General features: G+C 45.4%; 2 protein-coding genes across 2 annotated transcripts in view; one reads left to right on the top strand and one right to left on the bottom strand.

Annotated features, from left to right (window-relative positions):
• The window catches only part of LOC134984027 (zinc finger protein 850-like), a 586502-nt gene that overhangs the window by 263283 nt on the left and 301159 nt on the right, over positions 1–22060 (top strand). The window lies entirely within an intron of this gene.
• LOC134984036 (gastrula zinc finger protein XlCGF71.1-like) lies at positions 6504–14608 on the bottom strand. Its single transcript, XM_063949681.1, has 6 exons — positions 14538–14608; positions 12296–12321; positions 7596–7747; positions 7151–7394; positions 6817–6982; positions 6504–6519 (listed from the first exon to the last, which is right to left on the bottom strand). The coding sequence occupies exons 1-6, from the start codon at positions 14606–14608 to the stop codon at positions 6504–6506; spliced, it is 675 nt and encodes a 224-aa protein (XP_063805751.1).

Below are 22060 nucleotides of genomic sequence, written 5' to 3'. Positions count from 1 at the left end.
GTAAATTCAGCAGTCACAGGTTATATATTAGTATAATCAGCAATAGGAGCACATAATCAACTACAAATAAATTTCAAGTATGTAGGAGAAACCTATTACTGAGAGAGCATCAAGCGACTGGAACCGGAAGTGACATTGGGCGCGCACACACAAGGACGCACACGAGGATGGAGCGACAAGGTGCTAGAGCCGTGAGCCGGGGGAGCCAGAAGCCGGCAGCAAGGGGGAAGCCAGCAGCCGGGGAGAGACAATAGTCAGGAGGAAGCAGAGGCCGGAGGGAGCCAGCAGCTGGTGGGGAAGGGAGCCTGCAGCCGGGGAGAACAACTTCTGTGCACAGATCAATGGAGCAGGGAGCAGATAAGTATTAACTTTCCCTTTTAGCTTTTCCCACTGTGTTGTATAACTGATTGTCTTCCTTTGTCCATTACTGCATTTTATTGTTGAGTGCCTGTATTTGTACTAAATGTATCCTTATCCTATCCATTTATTTATATATATATTTGTTTTTATTTGTTTATTGTCCCTTATTCCTTTATTTTATTTATTGCCTTTTATTGTTCCTTATATATTCCTTATATATTAATTTTCCCCCTCTTTTTTATTTTCTGAAGGTAACAGGGAGTTAGCACTAATTAAAAAATGGGGGTGGCTGAGATTGGTAATCTCACTGAATGCATGTCGTGCATGATGTATGCGCACCTGACACAACAGTCCAAGTGCGGGTACATCTGTGCGAGATGTGACCTTACGGCCGCGCTGGAAGCCCAGGTAACTGATCTAGAGCGGACCGTTATGAGACTGAGGAGCATTCACAATCTCGAGCAAAGTTTACACAGAACGGTTGGGTAGTTACAGGGGGGATCACTGGTAGACGAGGAAGATCAGGTAGACAGCTGGGTCACGGTTAGAAGGAAGAAGAAGAGGGGGACGGGAAGACAGGATATCTCCGATCTGCCAAACCCCAATAAATTTACCTGATTGGATGAAGATTCTGAGGATGGCAGTGAGGAAATGACAGAACCGGAGGAGACAGTTTCCACTAGCAACCAGAGGAGCAGTCCCTCCGGTGCAGATGTGAAAAAAGATAATGAGGTACCTAGTCAAATTGTGGTGGTAGGGGATTCTATTATCAGGAGGACAGACAGGGCAATCTGCTACCGGGACCGTGATCGCTGTAGTCTGTTGTCTTCCGGGTGCTCGGGTACGGCACATTGCAGACAGGGTAGATTTTTGGAAGGGGCTGGTAAAGACCCGGTAGTCTTGGTGCATGTTGGCACCAATGACATAGTTAGTGGTAGGTGGGATGTCCTTAAGAAAGACTATAGGTACTTAGGCAAGAAACTTAAGGCAAGGACATCTAGGGTAATATTCTCTGAAATACTACCAGTGCCATGCGCTAGCCCAGGGAGGCAGAGAGAGATTAGGGAGGTAAGTGTGTGGCTTAGAGACCGGTGTAGGAAGGAGGGGTTTCTGTTCCTGGAACACTGGGTGGACTTCTCAGGCGCCATCTTTGTCACCATGGATTGCACCTGAATGAGGAGGGGGCTGCGGTGCTGGGGGCAGGATGGTTAGAAGGTTGGATGAGTTTTAAACTAAGAGCCTGGGGGGAGGGTTTAGCTAGAAACTGTGGGTTAATTAGGGAGAGCAGTAAGGATGGGGTAGTGAACAATTTGGGGGTGGAGAAGGGGGGAACATAAAAGCAGATGGCAAGGGTATTTGCATGGGTATTGACACCGGAAATACTGACACAGGTATTGGCAAGATATTTCCAATTTATTGCCTAATGACAAATATGGCTCAGCAATACGGTATATAGAAAATAATGTTCTTAGCATAAGGGAGGATACAAACATCAGGGAGGGGGGTTTAGAAAGTCTTATAGGTCAGATAGAGATAGTAGTGAGGAAGGCTGTATTAAGCATGATGGGGTGGAAAGGGAGGGAGGAGAATAACAGTCAGTAAGGGTAAGTCTAGAAAGGCTCTTGTAAATATAGATAAGATACCACTAAAACAAACGGGCAATGGAGAGGCTAAGCTAAGATGTATGCTTGTGAACGCAAGAAGCCTATCAGGTAAATGGAGGAATTGGAATGGCTTGTAACAAAGTCTCAGTATGATATTATAAGTATTACGGAAACATGGTGGGACGACTCTCACGACTGGGTTGCGAATTTGGAGGGATATTCTCTTTTCAGGAGGGATAGGGCTACCAAAAGGGGAGGAGGGGTATGTCTCTTTCCTAAACCATCTCTAAAACCAAACTTAATAGAGGGTATTTTCAGGGAGGCTGGAGATAACGTGGAGTCGCTATGGGGTGAGATCACAAGTGGGGGCACAGAGGCAAAGAAACTAGTCATTGGCACGTGCTACAAGTAACCAGATATTAGTGTACATGACGAGGAACAACTCTTACACCAAATTGAAAAAGCTGCGGGAATGGGGAACATCCTAGTGTTAGGGGATTTTAACTATCCTGATATAAATTGGAGTAACGATTTATGTGTAAAAACTAGGAGCAGCAGGTTCTTAAATACATTAAAGGATCAATACTTAACTCAATTAGTCGAGGACCCAACTAGAGGTAAAACTATTCTGGACCTAGTTATTACCAATAATGTGGACATTATATCAAACACTAAAGTTGGGGAGACTTTGGGAAACAGTGACCACTATATGATCACATTTGACATCAGTTTCAAGAAACAGCTATAAGGGAACAACTAAAACATTTAACCTTAGAAAAGCTAATTTCAATATGCTGAGACAGGCACTAAACGAGATTGATTGGGAAGTTTTGTTTCATGGTAAAGACACAAGGAAATGTGGGATGCTTTAAAAGGGTTGCTTGATAGCAATATTCACAAATTCATTCCCATGAGCATATTCACAAATTCATTCCCATGAGCAGTAAACACAGGAGTACTAAAAACAAACCAATGTGGCTTAATAAGGGGGTCAAAGAAGCAATGGCTAAAAAGAGGCGTGCTTTCAAAACATTTAAATCTAATGAGGGGGAGGAGTCATTCCAGCATTACAAAGAATGCAATAAAAAAAATTAAAAAGTAATAATCGCAGCAAAAATTGTAAACAAAAAGCAAATCGCTATAGAGAGTAAAAGCAATCCTAAAAACTTTTATAAATACTTAAACAGTAAAAGGTTAAAGGAGGAGAACATAGGCCCCTTAATAGATGAATTGGGAGCTTTGATAAACGATGATAAAATAAAAGCGGAAATACTGAACAATTTTTCCCCCCAGTATTCACCAGGGAGGATCAGTCAGAGAAAGTAGTGCATAAAGATAGTGAAGATAATGACTCTTGGCTGGATACTTGTTGTCCTTGAGAGACTAAGCAAAATAAAGATGAATAAATCACCAGGCCCAGATGGTTTTCATCCGAGGGTTATTACGGAGCTTAGGTCATAGCTAGCAAAACCCCTATACTTGATTTTCCACAGTTCAATTAGATCAGGCAAGGTACCTAAGGATTGGCGCATAGCGGAGGTAGTGCCTTTATTTAAATGAAAAATAATCCTGGTAAATATAGACCAGTTAGCTTAACCTCTATAGTGGGCCAATTATTGGAAGGTATCTTGAGGGATAGCATAGAGGATTATCTGCAGGTTAATAAGATTATTAGCAAAAGTCAGCATGGGTTTGTAAGGGACAGATTATGTCAAACTAACTTAATTAGCTTCTACGAGGAAGTGAGAGAGAATCTTGATCAGGGAAAAGCAGTGGATGTGGTGTATTTAGATTTTGCAAAAGCCTTCGATACAGTGCCTCACAGGAGACTGATCATCAAATTAAGGGAACTTGGTCTAGGATATACTATTTGTACATGGATAGGTAATTGGCTGGATAACATAGCACAATGAGTAGTGGTTAACGGGATGTTCTCCAGCTGGGCACCAGTAGTCAGCAGAATACCACAAGGGTCCATACTTGGCATTATACTGTTCAATATATTTATCAACAATCTAGGAATAGTCCTGGAAAGCACAGTGTCAATCTTTGTGGATGATTCTAAGCTGTGTAAGGTAATTAATTCAGATAGCGATGTGGAGTCTCTACAAAATGACTTATTTAAACTTAAAGCCTGGGCGTCTAAATGGGGAATGAAGTTCAATATAGAAAAATGCAAAATTATGCATTTTGCGACAAAAAACAATATTGTGTTCAATTTTGGGCACCATATTATAAAAAGATATGAGAACTAGAAAGGGTTCAAAGGCGGGCTACTAAATTGATTAAAGGGTTAGAGTCTCTGGAGTACGTAGCGACTAAGAGGTGACATTAATATCTTCAAATATGTAAAGGGTCAGCACAAGGAGCAAGCAGCGGATTTGTTTATTAAAAGAACTTTGTATAGGACACGTGGGCACTTGCTGAGGCTAGAGGAGAGAAAATTCCGTATACAAAGTAGGAAAGGGTTCTTCACGGTAAAGGCAATAAAAATGTGAAACTCCCTGCCGGAGAAGATAGTAATGGCAGACTCTGTAAATGTATTTAAAAACCGATTAGATACATTTCTAACTGGAAAGGGAATCCAGGGTTATAGCATTTAACACAGTGACATTAATCTGGGAGTGGTAAGAATCATTGTTGTCAATTGGTACTAAGCATTACATCAGCAGGTACATTATAATATGATTAGAAGGGTTCCGTACAGGGACACAGAAACAATAGGGATGTGAGATGATCAAGTGCACCTGCGGGCTTACACTGGGAGGCAAGTGAATAATTGATTAAGGACGGAGCCGCTAAGATATGCGGCAACGGACCGGAGATTTGAAAATCTCCTGCCCGTATAGATGATTGGATATTGAGGCTCTAAAGATTTCCATTGGTCCTCCCACCTTTTATAAACTGGTAATGAGGCGGGCGCCTGACACTAGAGCCCTGACGAAGCTCTAATATAGAGTGAAATGCGCATAGGGAGATAGCCGTGTGCCGCAAATACTGTTGAAAATGTCATGATTAATGTACTTGAAACTATTAGTCCACTACTATACCTGTTAACCGAATTGCCTATAAAGACAAATCATATGCACATTGAGGTTTCAGCCACGGGCAGTGCAGTGCTGTAGAATCTAAGCAGCACGCAATGTAGAGATCATTTGCTGTCCTGTCGGATGTTTATGGCATTGTGCCGCAAATACCATTGAAAGTGTTATGATTGATGTACTACTAATCTAATTGCCTACAAAGATAAAATTATATGCACTGTGAGGTCTCAGCCACGGGCAGTGCGGTGGTGCAGAATCCTAGCAGCACGCACTACTAAGAACACTTACTATCTGCTGGTTGTCCGTGGCACGTAGCAGCATAGACCAGGACTGTATTTATGTTATGTGAAGTTACAGTACAACATATACCAATACTGCCAATATGCTATTCCTATAGGATACAGTCATGTTATTAGTGCATTAAAAACCCATAGAGGAATATATATTTGTCCTATAATACTATTATACCAATATAACAGCTGTCAGATTGCCTCACAATCTGTATAGGGTGAGTGGTGCTAAGTATAATACTAGTAAAGATACATTTGAAAAATACACCAGCTGGGTATATATACACTACCTTATCAATGGACAAAATATATAATAGACTATTTAAGGGGATGTGATCTGACCCTTTCTGAATGGCCTATATATGATTAACGTGCATTATTATCATTAGCCTAAGGGGTGTTTACTGCAACTGAAAAATGCTGCATACAATTGCACATATATGAAGTACTGCACATAGGAGAGACCACCATTGTATCTTTTGCATATGATAAGAAGTCATCATGATTCTATCATAACTGGGAATGGTATTGCCATTTATATGTATTAAATTTGATACACGGCCGAATTGGTATCTTCCCAGGGATTAAACATTGGGGAGACTGCAGACCTCCAATGATATGGTGATACAGTTACAATATAATAAGACATTTTGTCGAGTAAACTAATAATTGTATCCACTATAACTTTGGTAGATACTATATGTATCACTTAGGAATGACTGTAACATTTGACAGAACAGAAGCACAGTGGCAATATTAAGGTTGGGAATTATTGTCCTCATTGAATAATGCAATGCACTAATCCATTAAGAAGAGTACTTTTTAGTACCAACTGAACAAGGTTACAGGTTTATTTAATAATATCAGCAAGGGATTGTTATATCTATCATAGAGAATTCACGTATATATCCCAAATATAATTTTTCAAACAACATATGAGTGGAACATAATTCTTATACAAGACATATTGAATTAAGAAAGAATAGGCGGCACACGGTTTTGTTTTTAATATTTTCTTTATTATTTGGCACTGGGACAAAAAATAACCTTTTTTTTCTTATTTTTTTGTCCTTTTTCTGATTCACGTCTAACTATCTTTTATTGTTCTTATATTTCACTGCTTACGGCCTGCACAAAGGGTCATAATACTTCATATAAGATACTAATAAAGTTGATATGCCCCATATGGGTATTGGTGTATACTATTAACTGAGTGTTAACCTATAAATATAAAAGAAGGTTAATTACACGGATGTAATACTAACAAATTTTTTTTGGGGGGGAATGAGTGCACCTGAACAAACTGATCCCTTTTCCTCATTTTCTTTTCTGTACATGTTTTTGGATCAGTGGGTAGCACCAGTCTGCAGCTTTGCATTTGTATTATATACAGCTATTTATTTTACCATTACATTAAATCTGGTGCGGGACTTCCTTGTTGACTTCTCTGATGTGTAAGAAGATCTGATTTCTTTGTAAAACATTTCCCGCACCCAGAACATGGAAATGCCTTCTCACCTGTGACTTTGCTGACGTGTAACAAGTTGTGATTTTTGTGTAAAACATTTCCCGCACTCAGAGCAAGAAAATGGCTTCTCACCTGTGTGACTTCTCTGATGTATAACAAGATGTGATTTGCATGTAAAACATTTCCCACACTCAGAACATAGAAATGGCCTCACACCTGTGTGACTTCTGTGATGTCTAACAAGATGCCATTTGCATGTAAAACATTTCCCACACTCAGAACATGGAAATGCCTTTTCACCTGTGTGACTTTGCTGATGTGTAACAAGTTGTGATTTTTGCGTAAAACATTTCTTACACTCAGAGCAAGAAAACAGCTACTCACCTGTGTGTATTCTCTGATGTCTAACAAGATCTGATTTGTGTGCAAACCATTTCCCACACTCAGAACATGGAAATGGCTTCTCACCTGTGTGACTTTGCTGATGTCTAACAAGTTGTGATTTCCGTGTAAAACATTTCCCACACTCAGAGCAAGAAAACAGCTTCTCACCTGTGTGTATTCTCTGATGTCTAACAAGATCTGATTTGTGTGCAAACCATTTCTCACACTCAGAACATGGAAATGCCTTCTCACCTGTGTGACTTTGTTGATGTGTAACAAGTTGTGATTTTTGTGTAAAACATTTCCCGCACTCAGAGCAAGAAAATGGCTTCTCACCTGTGTGACTTCTCTGATGTATAACAAGATGTGATTTGCATGTAAAACATTTCCCACACTCAGAACATAGAAATGGCCTCTCACCTGTATGACTTCTGTGATGTCTAACAAGATGCCATTTGTATGTAAAACATTTCCCACACTCAGAACATATCAGTGGCCTCTCATCTACCTTACCTGTCTGTGGGTTATTAGGCTTTGAGTTCTGTGAAAAACATTTGGCATCTATAGAACAGGGAAACACTGTATCTACTGTCCGAGCTGTAACAGATGCACCAATATCAGAGTGATCAGGAGAACATTTCCCAGGATCAGGGGGATCAGCTGATAGAGCTGGATGTATAATTGGGGTAATGGGGTTATCTCCCGGAGAATCCTGTCTACTGTCATTATCTTTTATGTCACAATCCGGGGATAACATTAGATGTCCTTCTGAGATATTCCTGCTTGTGTGTCCATCTGCTGGAAATAAAATACATTATGGAAATGTGACATTTTCTGTAACAATATTAATCTTGTAAACAATAGGAGAAGACGACTCTCTGGGACACTTAATTGTAAATGTGTGTGTATAATAAAACATAACTTTTAATGAAGGCTTTATAATATTGTGTATCAGACTATCATTGTGTCCACCCTCCTGAGAACACTCACAATAACAAATGTAATATTATAATAAGACTTAGATATATCGCTCTCTTGTACTGGTAACTAACCATGAAGTATAAATGGAGATGTAGTCACTCGCCAAGTCCTATGTCAGCACCAATGTAAAACAATCGATGGGGAACATATCGTATGAATTGGAGATTCTAGATGAACAATAACCTCAGGCGTATGAGCTGATGGATCAGAGAAATGTCTCCTAACGTTACTCCTGGAAGCATTGGTGAGGTAGCATTCCTTTATGTGTGCTCATACACTGGTAAGCCTGTATATGTGTTACTCACACTTATATAACGTATATTGCTACAGCAGAGTAGGTGTGGAACAAGATATTTTACATGCAATACACCATATGATACACTGTAATCATCATCATCATCTTCTAGGTTATAATCTACTTTCTCTTAAATCCTAGAGGACGCTGGAGTCCATTTAGTACCATGGGGTATAGACCGGTCCTTTGAGAGCCACTGGCACTTTAAGAGGTTAATAGTGTGGGCTGGCTCCTCCCTCTATGCCCCTCCTTCCAGACTCAGTTTAGAAAATGTTCCCGGAGGAGCCGGTCACAGCTAGGGGAGCTCCTAGGAGTTTTCTTAGTTTTTTATTTTCTAGAGTTAGTTAGGTTACAGGAAGGCTGCTGGCAACAGCCTCCCTGCTTCATGGGACATAGGAGGGGGGAGGGGGGTGGGAACCAACTTCCTGAAGAGTTAATGGTTCTCTACTCCACTGACAGGACACTGAGCTCCTGAGGGTGCTGATCGCAAGTCCACAAGGCAACTGCTCACTCCCGAAGCAAGGCCGCCACCCCCTAACAAAGCCAGAAGAAAGAAAAGTGTTGAGTGCAGCGCAGGCATCCCGGTTAGTGGGTTGCCGGCGGGTATGGCGGCACAAGGGTGGGAGCGCAGCTCTGACAGGCTGTGCTCCAGGAAGGCTCAGCAACACACAGTGTAGGCGTTTTGAGGGGCGTCCTGAGCCAGTGCGGATAAACCCTACACTGGTCACACAGCTAACAGGGGCTAATCCCCCTGTTATCACTAAAATCCTCAGGCCAGTATAAACAATTATTGCGGGAAGCCGCACGCCATTACAAGGGGCGGGGCTTCCTCTCAGAGCGGATCCAGCACTCACCAGCGCCATTTTCTCCCTGCAGATCATAGGAACTAGGACACTGACAGGGAGCGCTGCCCTCCCTATTAAGGTTAGTTAGTCAGCGTCAGGCTTTTATCATAATAACTGCCTACAGGGGCGCTGTGTGGCTGGCTCCTTATACTCTGTGACTCTCTGAAGGTACTCTGGGGGAAACTGTGTCTGACATTTTCCTGTGTGTGTGTGTGTGTGTGTGTAAGTGTGTGTGTGTAAGTGTGTATATCCACATTACCATGTCTAAGGACTCTATGTCCTGTGCTGCAGAGTGTGTATCTTCTCCTGAGGAGTCTATTCCATGTACTCAGGACTGCAATGTGCTGTCTCAGCCTTCTGAATCCGATTCCGCATGGGTGGATTATTTAAGGGGAATGATATCCCAGATTTCAACAAGGATGTCACATACTGAGAAAGAGACGCAGGTTTTGAGACAATCTGTAGTGGGTTTGAAGTATTCAGCTCCCACTACTTCATCTAAAAACCCACCTACATACCACAATAAATGTATACTTGCCCAGATAATGCAAGCTGACACTGATACCGAATCTGATACAGGGGACGGTGATGGGGATATGCAGGGGGAAGGGGGGGGATGCATTCCTTGCTAAAGGGGTGCAGCTAATGATTGAAGCCATTAGGGATGTTTTGCATATTTCTGAGAAGGTTCCAGAACAAGTAGAGGAATCTTATTTTACAGTAAATAAGAAGTCCTCACTTACCTTCCCTGCTTCTAAGGAGTAAAACTGCCTGGTTTAAAAAATCCTGGGAAAGCCCCGAGAAAATTCCAGATCCCTAAAAGAATTCTCATTGCTTTCCATTTCCCTCAAGAGAATAGGAAGAAGTGGGAAAACCCACCTATAGTGGACGCTTCTGTATCTAGGCTGTCTAAAAAGGTGGTTTTACCCATCCCTAGTTCAACCGCCTTAAAGGAGCCGGCTGACCGCAAGATTGAGACTACACTCAAATTGTCACAACTGAGGGCCTGAGCTGACGGGAGGCAGCCTCAGTTGTAGGGGCTGAGATGTACCGGAACCTGGGAGGTTGTATCAGACCCCTGGACATGTAAGTAACATGAAGAATAACTGCCCGAAGGCGTGACCACGACAACTTGGATAAAAGTCAATGATGTTTATTATGACAAACTCCGTAACACAGCAGCAGTAAAGGAAACATAAAAGTCAACAGAGGATAAATACAATTCCTGGGTACTACAGGGTGGCAAGGGCCACAGGCACTGGTAGTGTGAGACAGTTCTTATAATCTTCTAGTTGGAAAGTCCTTACCAGGCCTGACTGTAGCAATGGAGAGAACCCAGGATCGTACCAGCTGGTGTTCCAGGAAAGGCTGGGCTGCTGATGATAAAACGGCTGCTGTGGATACTGGCTGGAAACAGACTGTTGTTGGCACGGAGTGGATACTGGCTGGAACCAGTTAAATAATAAATGAACTTGAGAGCGATGAAATATGAGCTGAAGTTTGGAGTTTGAGAGCGGTGAAATTATAATGCCGGTGATAATGATAATCTGCAGAAAAGGGTACCGGCACTTTAAGAGGAGCTGACCTCTGCTGGAAGCTGGATGCTGAAAGCAGGTAGATCTGTAGCTGGAAGCAGATGAATCCAAATGGATGGAAAGTCAGGCTACACCGCAGGTGGAATGCTGGTGCGGGTCTCTATGGTGGAAGTCTTGAGACAGGAGCTGGAACCTGGAAGACAATCACAGGAGAGAGACAACTGGAACTAGGTTAGACAACCGAAGCACTGACGCCTTCCTTGCTCAGGCACAGTGTATTTATACCTGCAGCAAGGAAGGGATTGGCTAGGCAATTATGCAGATTAACAATACTGACAACAGATTGGAGGAAATGATCAGCTGACAGAATCCAAGATGGCTGCGCCCATGCAGACACTTGGAGGGAAGTTTGGTTTGTAATCCATGTGGTAATGAAAACAGTAATGGCGGCGCCGGCCACCGGAGACAGGAGACGCCAGGCTAACAAGTGCACATCCAACCACGCGGACACAGCGGAGGCCGCGGCTGACGTAATCGCCACTCTGACACTCTGCATGCAGAAGCTCAGGGACGGCGGCGGAGGCCGCGGGAGACGCCATGCCAGATGTGATATGGCGTTACTGTGACAGCGTCTCAGAGAGACAAGAGAGGATGCAGGAATGTGAACATTAGGATAACAGATGGGATCCGGTCCTGGAGCGCTGAGCCAGCCTTAGGAGGCATCTGATGGGTAAGAAATGGCGTCCAGATACCCGGATCGTGACACAAATCACTGCACACTGCTAGCTTTAAGGCCCACTATTGCTTGTGCGTGGATTTCTAAAGCCATAGTAAAGTGGTCAGGCAACTTATTAGGGGACTTTGATACTATGGATAGGAGTGACATTGACTTATTTTTAAGTCACATACAGGATTCTGCAGGTTTCATGGTGGAGGCCATGAAGGACATTGGCCTGCTACTCCCATGGCTGTCTCGGCACGCAGAGGACTCTGGCTACGCCAATGGACTGCGGATTCAGAATCCAAGAAAAGTGTGGAGAACCTGCCATTCACAAGTCAGGCACCGTTTTGGGATGCACTGGATGCGTGGATATCCACGGTGACTGCGGGTAAGACAACATTTCTTCCCTCCGCAGCAGCCCTGGTTAGGAAATCTTATCCTACACCTACACTGCACTCCTTTCGAACCGCAAAATTTTAAAAAATCCAAACCCCTGCCACCTTCTTTAGAGGAGGTCAGGGGAAGATCCAAAAAACCTGCACCAACAGGTTCCCAGGAACAGAAACCGGGTTTTGCTTCCTTCAAATCTTCAGCATGACGGTGGACCTCCCAGCGTGGAGATCAGGCAGGTGGGAGCGAGACTAAGATATTTCAGTCACGTCTGGGCGTCATCAGGCCTAGACCCCTGGGTAAAAGATATTGTTACCCAGGGGTACAGACTGGAGTTTCAGCAACTCCCCCCTCACAAATTCTTCAAATCAAGCTTACCAGCTTCGTTGACAGAAAGTGCTATTCTACAGGAAGCCATACAGAAATTGGTATGAACAAATGTCATTGTTCCAGTTCCACCTCACCCAAAAACCAAGTGTTATTACTCAAACCTGTTTGTGGTACCAAAACCGGACGGTTAAGTAAGGCCTATATTGAACCTGAAGTTGTTGAAACCCTACTTGAGGGTTTAACAATTCAAGATGGAGTCTCTGAGAGCGGTGATCTCAGGTCTGGAGGAGGGGGAATTCCTAGTATCCCTGGATATCAAGGCTGCGTACCTTCACATTCTGATCTGGCCGCCTCACCAGGCCTATCTACGGTTTGCACTACAGGACTGTCACTATTAGTTCCAGATGTTGCCATTTGTCCTCTCCAAAGTACCGAGGGTGTTCACCAAGGTCATGGCAGAGATGATGCTCCTCCTACGCAAACAGGGAGTAAACATAGGCCCTCATTCCGAGTTGTTCGCTCGGTAAATTTCATCGCATCGCAGCGATTTTCCGCTTAGTGCGCATGCGCAAAGTCCGCACTGCGACTGCGCCAAGTAAATTTGCTATGAAGTTAGGATTTGTACTCACGGCTTTTTCATCGCTCCGGCGATCGTAGAGTGATTGACAGGAAATGGGTGTTACTGGGCGGAAACAGGCCGTTTTATGGGCGTGTGGGGAAAAACGCTACAGTTTCCGGAAAAAAAGCAGGAGTGACTGGAGAAACGGGGGAGTGTCTGGGCGAACGCTGGGTGTGTTTATGACGTCAAACCAGGAACGACAAGCACTGAACTGATCGCAGATGCCGAGTAAGTCTGAAGCTACTCTGAAACTGCTAAGAAGTTTGTAATCGCAATATTGCGAATACGTTGTTCGCAATTTTAAGAAGCTAAGATTCACTTCCAGTAGGCGGCGGCTTAGTGTGTGCAACTCTGCTAAAATCGCCTTGCGAGCGAACAACTCGGAATGACCTCCATAATTCTATATCTGGATGATCTGCTGATAGAGGCATCTTCCAAGGAGAAGCTGTTGCAGAGTATTGCGCTCTCACCTCAACTACTCTGGGATCATGGGTGGATCCTGAACCTTCCAAAATTACATTTGGAACCTACAAGGAGACTGCCCGTCCTGGGGATGTTACTCGACACGGTAGTGCAGAGGGTGTTTTCTACCAGTGGGGAAAGCGTTGGTGATCCAGTCAATTGTCAGGGATGTCTTAAAACCTCCCTGGGTATTGGTTCATCAGTGCATTCGCCTTTTGGGGAAGATGGTAGCCTCTTACGAGGCTCTACAATACGGAAGATTCTATGTATGGTTCTTCCAGCTGGATCTCCTGGACAAGTGGTCGGGATCGCATCTTCACATGCACCAGCGGATACGCCTGTCGCCGAAAGCCAGAATTTCACTCCTCTGGTGGCTGCAAACTTCTCACCTGCTCGAGGGCCGCAGGTTCAGGATTCAGAATTGGATTCTTCTAACCACAGATGCAAGCCTCAAAGGTTGGGGAGCAGTCACCCTGGGGAAAACTTCCAAGGAAAGTGGTCAAGCCGGGAATCTGTCTTTCAAATAAACATTCTGGAACTAAGGGCCATATACAACGGCCTTCTACAGGCGGCACATCTTCTGCAAGATCGAGCCATTCAAGTTCAGTCGGACAACATCACAGTGGTGTCCTACATCAACAGGAGTGGTCTTCCTCAGCAGACACGATCTCCATCCATGGTGGGTGGGGTTTCAGAGGGTGGGTGCTGTTGGCAATCAAGCCTGTATCAATGTGTGCATTTATATTTAATCAGTACATATTTTTTTGTATAATCTGTTTTTATTTATTCAGTATAACAGTATAAGAATTGCTTCACATTTTAACAAAAGAGGAGAAAATCATCAGGACACAAATGATGGTCTAATACATTATTGCCTTAAAGGGTAGTGTAGCGTATCATCCCCGTCGCTGGGGATTAATGAAGGTATTAGTGTTAGTAGGTGTTTCCGTGACCTCTATCTGATATCTTTTCGCCATCTATCCATACTATAATGTATTTGCAATCTTAGATGGTATTGTAAAGAAACTGTAAAAAAGAGAGAGGTAAGAAATGAGAGGGGTAGTGGAGAGAAGACATGGTGTGACCAAACTGGGGGGAGGTTATCGGATTGGGGAGAAGGTGTAATACAGTCTATCTATTCGGTAGACTATGCATTGAAATCATTTGGCGGTATAAACATAATCCTTATAGTCTTTGGAGGACATATACTCTATCCAGGGCATCCAAATGATCATGAACTCCGAGAGTTTATCTCTGGAGACGAAGAGGATGTTTTCCATGTTCATATAGTGATTAATTCTGTTAAACCATAGTTTCCTAGTGGGTGGGAGTTGTGATCTCCATAGTGTGGGGATGACTGCCCTCGCTGCATTAGACAGGTGTCGAAGTAGCGATGTGTTGTGCTGAGCTAGTGAAATTGAGGAGTGGGAAAGTAGCCAGAAGGCTGGGTCCGTAGGAACGGGAGTGTTTGGGTAAGGAGAGGAGCCAGGGAAAGATCTCTGGGAATTGCTGCATGTACAGCCCCTCTATAGCCACCCATTGCTTTGTTTCTCGACTCCTCGTCCAGTCCAGGACCCTATTGAGCATTATTGCCCGATAGTAGCCTCTAATGTCCGGCAATTGGAAACCACCACATCGGGTAGAGCGGATCATAATGGATCGGCTTATCCTTGGTCGTCTCCGAGACCAGATGAACTGTTGTATTAACAGTTGGATGGATCTGAACCAGGAGTCTGGGATCTGTATGGGGAGAGTCTGTAGTTTGTAGAGCAGTTTGGGGAGAGTATTCATCTTTACAACATTCACCCTCCCCAGCCAAGAGAGTGGTTTGAGGTACCATCTGCTATAGTCAGCCCTAAGTGTTCGAAGGAGGGGGGTAAAGTTTAGAGTGAATAAGTGAGATAGGTCATTTGGCAGCTGTATTCCTAGGTAGGACAGATGAGAGGCATTCCAATTAAAGGGGAAGGTTCGCTTGAGTTTAGCTACGGTGTCGGGGGAGGAGGAGATGTTCAGGGCGCATGATTTGGACATATTGATTTTAAAGTTGGAGAGTGAACCGAAGTGGGAGAGCTCTCGCATAAATTGGGGGAGTGAGGATATCGGGTGTGTTATTGTAGCTAGTAGGTCATCCGCAAACAGGGAAAGTTTGTGCTCCGTATCACCAATCGTCAAGCCTGTGATGCCATCGTTGGCCCTAATAGTTCTAGCGAAAGCTTCAATACAGAGGACAAAGAGTAGTGGAGATAGTGGGCAGCCTTGTCGTGTCCCATTACCTATAGGGAAGGGATCGGACAAAGATCCGTTTACTCGGACCCGAGCTGTGGGGGATCTATAAAGGCTCATTATCCTATCAAGCATCCGAGGACCCAATCCAATATGCTCCAGTACAGACCTCATAAAGCCCCACCCTACCCTATCAAAACCCTTTTCAGCATCAGTGGATAGCAACACTGTGGGAGGGCCGCCCCGGGACGCAATATGAATCAGGCTCAGTACCTTAGTGGTATTATCCTTGGCCTCGCGGCCCGGGACAAACCCCACCTGGTCGCTGTGGATTAGGGAAGGTAGGAATGCGTTCAATCTGTTTGCCATTAGTTTAGCGAAGAGCTTGACATCGACGTTTAGGAGAGATATGGGTCTATAGCTGGAGCACACCGAGGGGTCCTTGCCGGGCTTGGGCAAGACGGAGATATGTGCCTCTAAGGATTGGCTAGAAAAATGGGTGTTTGCGGATATTGAATTAAAGGCCTGGAGAAGATAGGGGGATGTGAGGTCCTTGAATTGTTTATAATAGGTGAGGGTGAAGCCATCTGGTCCTGGGCTCTTACCAGACGGGGTCATAGCCAGGGCGTTCTCCAGTTCTTGTTGGGTGAAGGGTAGTTCCAATGCTTCTCTATCTAGAGGCGATAGGATGGGGTAGGACACTTTTTCTAGGTATGCTTTTGCCTGTAAAAAATCATATGGGGGAGCGGTACCGTCCGGTCGATCGTCTAGATTATATAAAAGGGAGTAGTACTGTTTAAAGCTTGCCGCAATTTCTGGGGTTTTGAATCGGAGGGTATTCCCGAGGTCTTTTACACGGTTTATATACAAGGAGGAGCGTTGGGCTTTAAGGGCCTGGGCTAGGAGGCGACCAAGTTTATTGCCCCACTGGTAATATTTAGAATTACATTTTCGGATACTATCTGTAAGGGTTTTCTTTAGTTGGGCTCGTGTTTCTAGTAGAGCTAAGTAATCAGTCTCCGACAGGGTCGATTTGTGCTGGGATTCGAGATGGTGTAGGTGGTCTAATAATTTAGTGATTAGTGCTGACTTCTGCTTTTTCACAAATGTTCCCAACTGTATGAGTTTACCCCGTATGGTGCATTTATGTGCTTCCCATAGGGTGATCTTTGAGACGTCTTCGGTGTCGTTTATGGTGAAGAACTCAGCCAGAGCTTTTTCTATTTCACCCCTGCAGTACTGGTCTTGCAGCAGTGACTCGTTGAGACGCCAGGTCCATTGACCTGGGGTAGTCTGCGGGGTCGAGAGTGTCATGTGTACAGGAGCATGGTCAGACCAGGTTATCGGGCCGATGGAGGAGTCTATTAATAAGGGGAGATGTCTGTGACTCAGAAATAAATAATCAAGGCGGGAGTAGGTATTGTGTGGAGGGGAGTAGAAGGAATAGTCTCTAGTTGAAGGGTGAAGAACCCGCCAAGAGTCGGCCAGTTGGAGGTCGTGAAACAGTCGTCTAACCTGTCGGTACTGACGCTGAGAGGTCCGGGGAGCTTTAGAAGATGAATCTAATGTTGGATCCATTATCCAGTTCAGGTCACCACCGAGAACAATTACTCCTGAAAGGAGTGGTTCTATTAGGGAGAGTGCAGTGCGGAAGAATGGGACCTGATCCTTGTTTGGGGCATAAAGTGCAATAAATGTGTATGGACAGGTGCATATTTTACACCGCACCATCAAAAGACGGCCCGGGACCAATTTGTGGACTGATATGTCTGACAGCTGGAGGGTTTTGGAGAACACTATCGCTACGCCCTTCGAGTTAGAGTCTGGGTTGTTATTGTAAAAAGCCTGGGGGTATCGGTAGTTGGTTAGGGGAGGATTCTTAGCTGAGATTTTGAAATGCGTCTTCTGGACCATTGCAACATCCACTCTATCAGCCCAGAGGGACCTCAAAAGGGATGATCTTTTCTCTGGTACATTGAGACCCTTCGCGTTAATCGAAGAGACTTTAATTTTTCCGGTGGACGTCATATGAGATATGTGTTATGTTAGAATGCGTTGAGTCCAGAGTGGTCAGTGAAATGGGGGAAAGGGGAGCAGGGAGGAAAAAGAGGGAGACAGAGCATGGAGAAGAAAAAATAAATAAAATAAAAATATATAATAACATTCAAAAAACATTCAAAAAAACCCGCTTTGGGGTAACCGATCCGTCTAGGGATCGGGCACCCAAGAGGCCAAACAGCCAGGGGCGGGTATGGGGCGGGTAAGGGAGCCACCGCCAAAGGCATAATGATATTGAGAGATAACATTGTATTAACCAATATACATATGTAAGCTAAGCATTCACAATAAGCTGTAAACCTTAAACCTCATCAACAGGAGGAAATCTTCGAATAGTGAAAATGTAGGAAATCTCGTAGTGATGGAACAAGAAATAGTTATAACAATCAACGGCCCAAAACGTATGAGGAGGTGGGGCCGGAGCCTCTGTAACAGCGGAAGTTCACATAGTGGTTCTTCAGTAGCATGAAGCGATTTCACGCTGTATTCTAAGAACAGTGTCACTTTGTGACCTATAGAAATATCCACAAGAAAACTTGGACAATCATAGGGTTCTAGATAATCAGTCAGGTAACAGGTGGATCCTTGTTGGGGAGAGAACCATTAGTGCCTCTTCCTCCACCTTTCCGCACCACCTGCCAAGGTGGTCCTGTGTTCAGGGGCAGGAAAGACGGTATCTATGGAATAGGAAAGTCACAGTCGCGTAGATTAGGTTTTGGTATGCAGAGTCCCGTGCAGAACTCTGGGAGATCCGAGTAGGAGTTGAGGGTGTAGGTTTTTCCAGATGAGGAGACCTGGAGGCTAAAGGGGAAGCCCCACTGGTACTTCAACTGATGTTTGCGGAATTCTTCCGTCAGGGGCTTGAGGGCTTTTCGTTGTTGTAATGTGTGCCAGGACAAATCTTGGTAAATTTGTATCACGGAACCATTGAAGTCTATTCCATCAAGTTGGCGCACTTTGCGCATGATATCCTCTTTTTGGGAGAAATAATGCAATCTACATATGACGTCACGTGGTCTATCCGCGGAGAGGCCTCTTGGTTTCAAGGCGCGATGAGCCCTATCGAAGGTGATGGTATTGTTGGGGTCGTTACCCAGGATCTCGTTAAAGATCTTCGTAAGGGCATCGATCAGGCCTGCTGGAGGTACTTCTTCTGGTAGGCCTCGCACGCAGATATTGTTTCTTCTCCCTCTGTTATCCAAATCTGTCAGCCGCATTTGTAGGGAGCGGATCTCTGATGATTGAGTTTCGATGACGGTCGTCAATGATTTCAGAGTTGTATCAGAGGAAGTTTGGTGGTCTTCTAGGCTTGATACTCGGTCAGATATGTGTGAAATATCCTGTCTCATGGCAGCCAGCTCACGCCTCACTGTGTCTTGTAGATCTTGTTTAGTGGGTAGGGTCTTCATATAAGCTAATATGTCTTGCAGATCCTTGCCACCCGAGGAGGAAGCACGCGACATATCTGCACTCGGGGGAGACGGGTGAGGGGCTAGTGGGAGAGGATGTAGCAGGGGGGTTGTCAGTTGGAGCGGGTGAAGTAGGTTGTAGGAAGGGCCTCATTGCGGATTGTGACATGTTCCCTCGAGGAGTCGGTTTGCCTGTCTTCTGAGAGGATTTCTTGTTCCTGGACATCACTCAGTCGGCAGCAATAAGCTTAATTTCCCCTGAATCAAGTTGATGAGGTGAGATATAATTACATATTTAGCATGAAAGTATCTTCAGCTGCATGGCTCCCCGTGGGTTGGCTTCAACAGCAAATTACGGCATCAATGGCCACGGCAGCCGGTGTAGGAGCATTTCTTATAGCATTATAGGCTCTGAGTAATTGAGATGTGTTCATTTAATATTTCTTGTGCCAGCAGGGATATATTTCTTCTGTAAATTACCCCAGAGTAACCACTAGAGGGAGCCATTGGCATGAGCTATACTGTGGAGCCTGTGCCTTGGTGAGGCTGCCGGGTATTGTGGAAAAATGGAGTCCCCGGATTCTGGAGGGGAACCAGGCCGTGGCCCGCAGGAGGGTGGTGGTGGTCTCCTTCAGCCCTGTAATATTCAACTCCAGGAGCAGGAGGTTAATGAAGTCCCTTTGATTTTAAATGGGAGCTTGGTTATGGGAGGGGAGTGTGCTCTCGTGCGGGGGGCACCGCGTCAGACTGGCCAGCTAATCCCAGCCGGGACCCTTCAAGGTCGGGCGTCTGGGAGTGCGGCTTGCAAGGTGGGGAGGCAGTGTGTCCTCCTTCTGTGACGGCCAAGCGGTCCGGGCGGGGGAAGCAGCTACGTCCTGGAGCCTCGGGCGGGAGGCAATCAGCCAGCGGCTTAGTAAGGGCGGTTGGCGTAGCGGTCACATGGCGGGCTCCGGCTATGGAGCGGACTCACCGTCGCAAAGTAGTCCGTGTCCTCGTCTCGCCGCGGGTCCTGATGGGTGCAGGGAAGGCAGCTAGGTCCTGGCGGGAGGCCCGTATGTGGCGGGTGGGTGCCGTCCGGTATCCGCTCCACTCCAGGCTTCCGTCTGGGGAGGTAGGCCGCAATCCGCAGGAGCGCTTAAAAGCACTCCCCGACTCCGCGGGCTCCCCAGATGCTGGCAGCAGGGTAGGGGAGATCTCTAGGGCTTCTTTTGGCTGGTTAGGAGTATGGGAGTAGGGGGTTAGGAGGCCTTATTTGCGCCGTTTGGGGAGAGCTGATGTACTGCACGTCTCTTCCAGTTGCCAGCCAAGCCACGCCCCAATCAGTACATATTTGGCTGCAAAGTATCCTAGCTGCATAGTGTGTTAGTGTTAAGTATGAAGATATGACCTTTGGAGATACTCGGAGATAAACAGGAGAGGAACAGAAGGACAGCAGACTATCTTCCCCACCTGCAATTAACATCCTACAGAGAGTAACCTAATCCAGTACCACCAACACCTGCAGCCCGCACAGCCTGGACACTGACCTCCCTGTCTGATTAAGTAACAGCCATACTGCTCTCACACATTGCTTTATGCTCCTCATTTATACTCTCTACAATCACTGTGTAACAATCTCAGCCTTTCTGCTCCTTCCATTATTTACCCAAAAAAGTTTTTCACTGTCTCTGCTTTTACTACATCACCCTTCTCATTGTCCATTTTATATTACACCCACTTCATTCTATATTATTCCTCTGAACAACACTACTGTAGTGGAATTATGGCTCCTCGATCCTGTCCCATACCAATCCTCACTGCTAGGTCACCCCACAATTTCCAAACCGCCCACACGCATTCAGAACCCAGTCAACCTCATCCCCATCTCCCCTGTCCCCTCCCTTCTCCTGTGCACTCTGGAATGCTAGATCAATCTGCAACAAGCTGCCAACTATCCACGACCTCTTCATCTCCCACTCTTTTAACCTTCTCGCCATCACTGAAACCTGGCTCTCCTCCTCTGACACCACCTCCCCTGCTGCCCTCTCCTACGGAGGCCTCTCCTTCACCCGATGTCCGCCAGGGTGGAGGCGTGGGCATCCTTCTCTCCCCAAACTGCACCTTTTCGTGTCATCCCACCTGAGCCCTCCCTCACCTTCTCCACCTTCGAGGTCCACACTATCCGCCTCTTCTACCACATTCACCTCCATGTGGCAGTGATCTACCGCCTTCCTGGCTGCTGTTCACCTTTCCTTGACAACTTTGCTGCCTGGCTTCCCCACTTCCTCTCCTCCGACCTCCCCTCTATCATCCTTGGTGACTTTAACATCCCTATCGACATCACTAATGCAGCTTCCACTGATCTTCTTGCCATTTCCACTACTTTTGGACTTTCTCAATGGTACTACAACCCTACTCACAATCTCCGCCACTCCCTCGACCTTGTCTTCACCCACCGATGTGACCTCTCGGATTTCTCAAACTCTTCCTTCCCTCTCTCTGACCACCATCTACTTTCTTTTACCCTCTCATCTTCCCCCTACTCTCCACATCCAGACCCATCATCACCAGACACATTCTCGGGTCTTTCAACCCCGCTATCCTGTCCTCCCTTGAGACCTTCCTCTCTCCTCTTTCCACTATGACTTGTCCCAATCAGGCAGCCTCTTTCTATAACTCTTCCCTTACTGCTGCTCTCGACTCTGTGGCCCCCCTCTCCTCTGTCCCCTCTGCCACTCCAAATCCCAACCCTGGCACACCAAATTAACATGATTCCTACAAAAATGTTCACGCTCCACAGAACGCTCCTGGAGGAGATCTCACTCTCTGGCGGACTTCCTCCATTTCAAGTTTATTCTCTCCTCCTACAGCTCTGCTCTTTCTCTCGCCAAACAATACTTTTTCCAAACACTCAGTCCTCCAGTCCACACCGACTCTTTGAAACTTTCAACACTCTCCTTCGCCCCCCTCCTCCTCCCCTCCTTCCTCACTGCCACTGACTTTGCCTCCTTCTTCATCTCCATAATTGTGGCTATCCAAAATGACATCTACTCCCGTCACCCC

This window comes from Pseudophryne corroboree (genome assembly GCF_028390025.1).
Source record: "Pseudophryne corroboree isolate aPseCor3 chromosome 3 unlocalized genomic scaffold, aPseCor3.hap2 SUPER_3_unloc_30, whole genome shotgun sequence".
Lineage (NCBI taxonomy): Eukaryota > Metazoa > Chordata > Amphibia > Anura > Myobatrachidae > Pseudophryne > Pseudophryne corroboree.
The sequence above is the reverse complement of the archived record's forward strand: the minus strand, read 5'-3'. Positions and strand labels throughout refer to the sequence as shown.

Coding starts and splice junctions, on each gene's coding strand:
- LOC134984036 (XM_063949681.1), bottom strand. CDS start 14,608: ATGGAAAACATCCTCTTCGTCTCCAGAGATAAACTCTCGGAGTTCATG. Junction 12,322..14,537: donor ATTTGGATGCCCTGGATAGA/GTATATGTCCTC, acceptor GGCTTCCTGTAG/AATAGCACTTTCTGTCAACG. Junction 6,983..7,150: donor ACATCAGAGAATACACACAG/GTGAGTAGCTGT, acceptor GAAGTCACACAG/GTGTGAGGCCATTTCTATGT.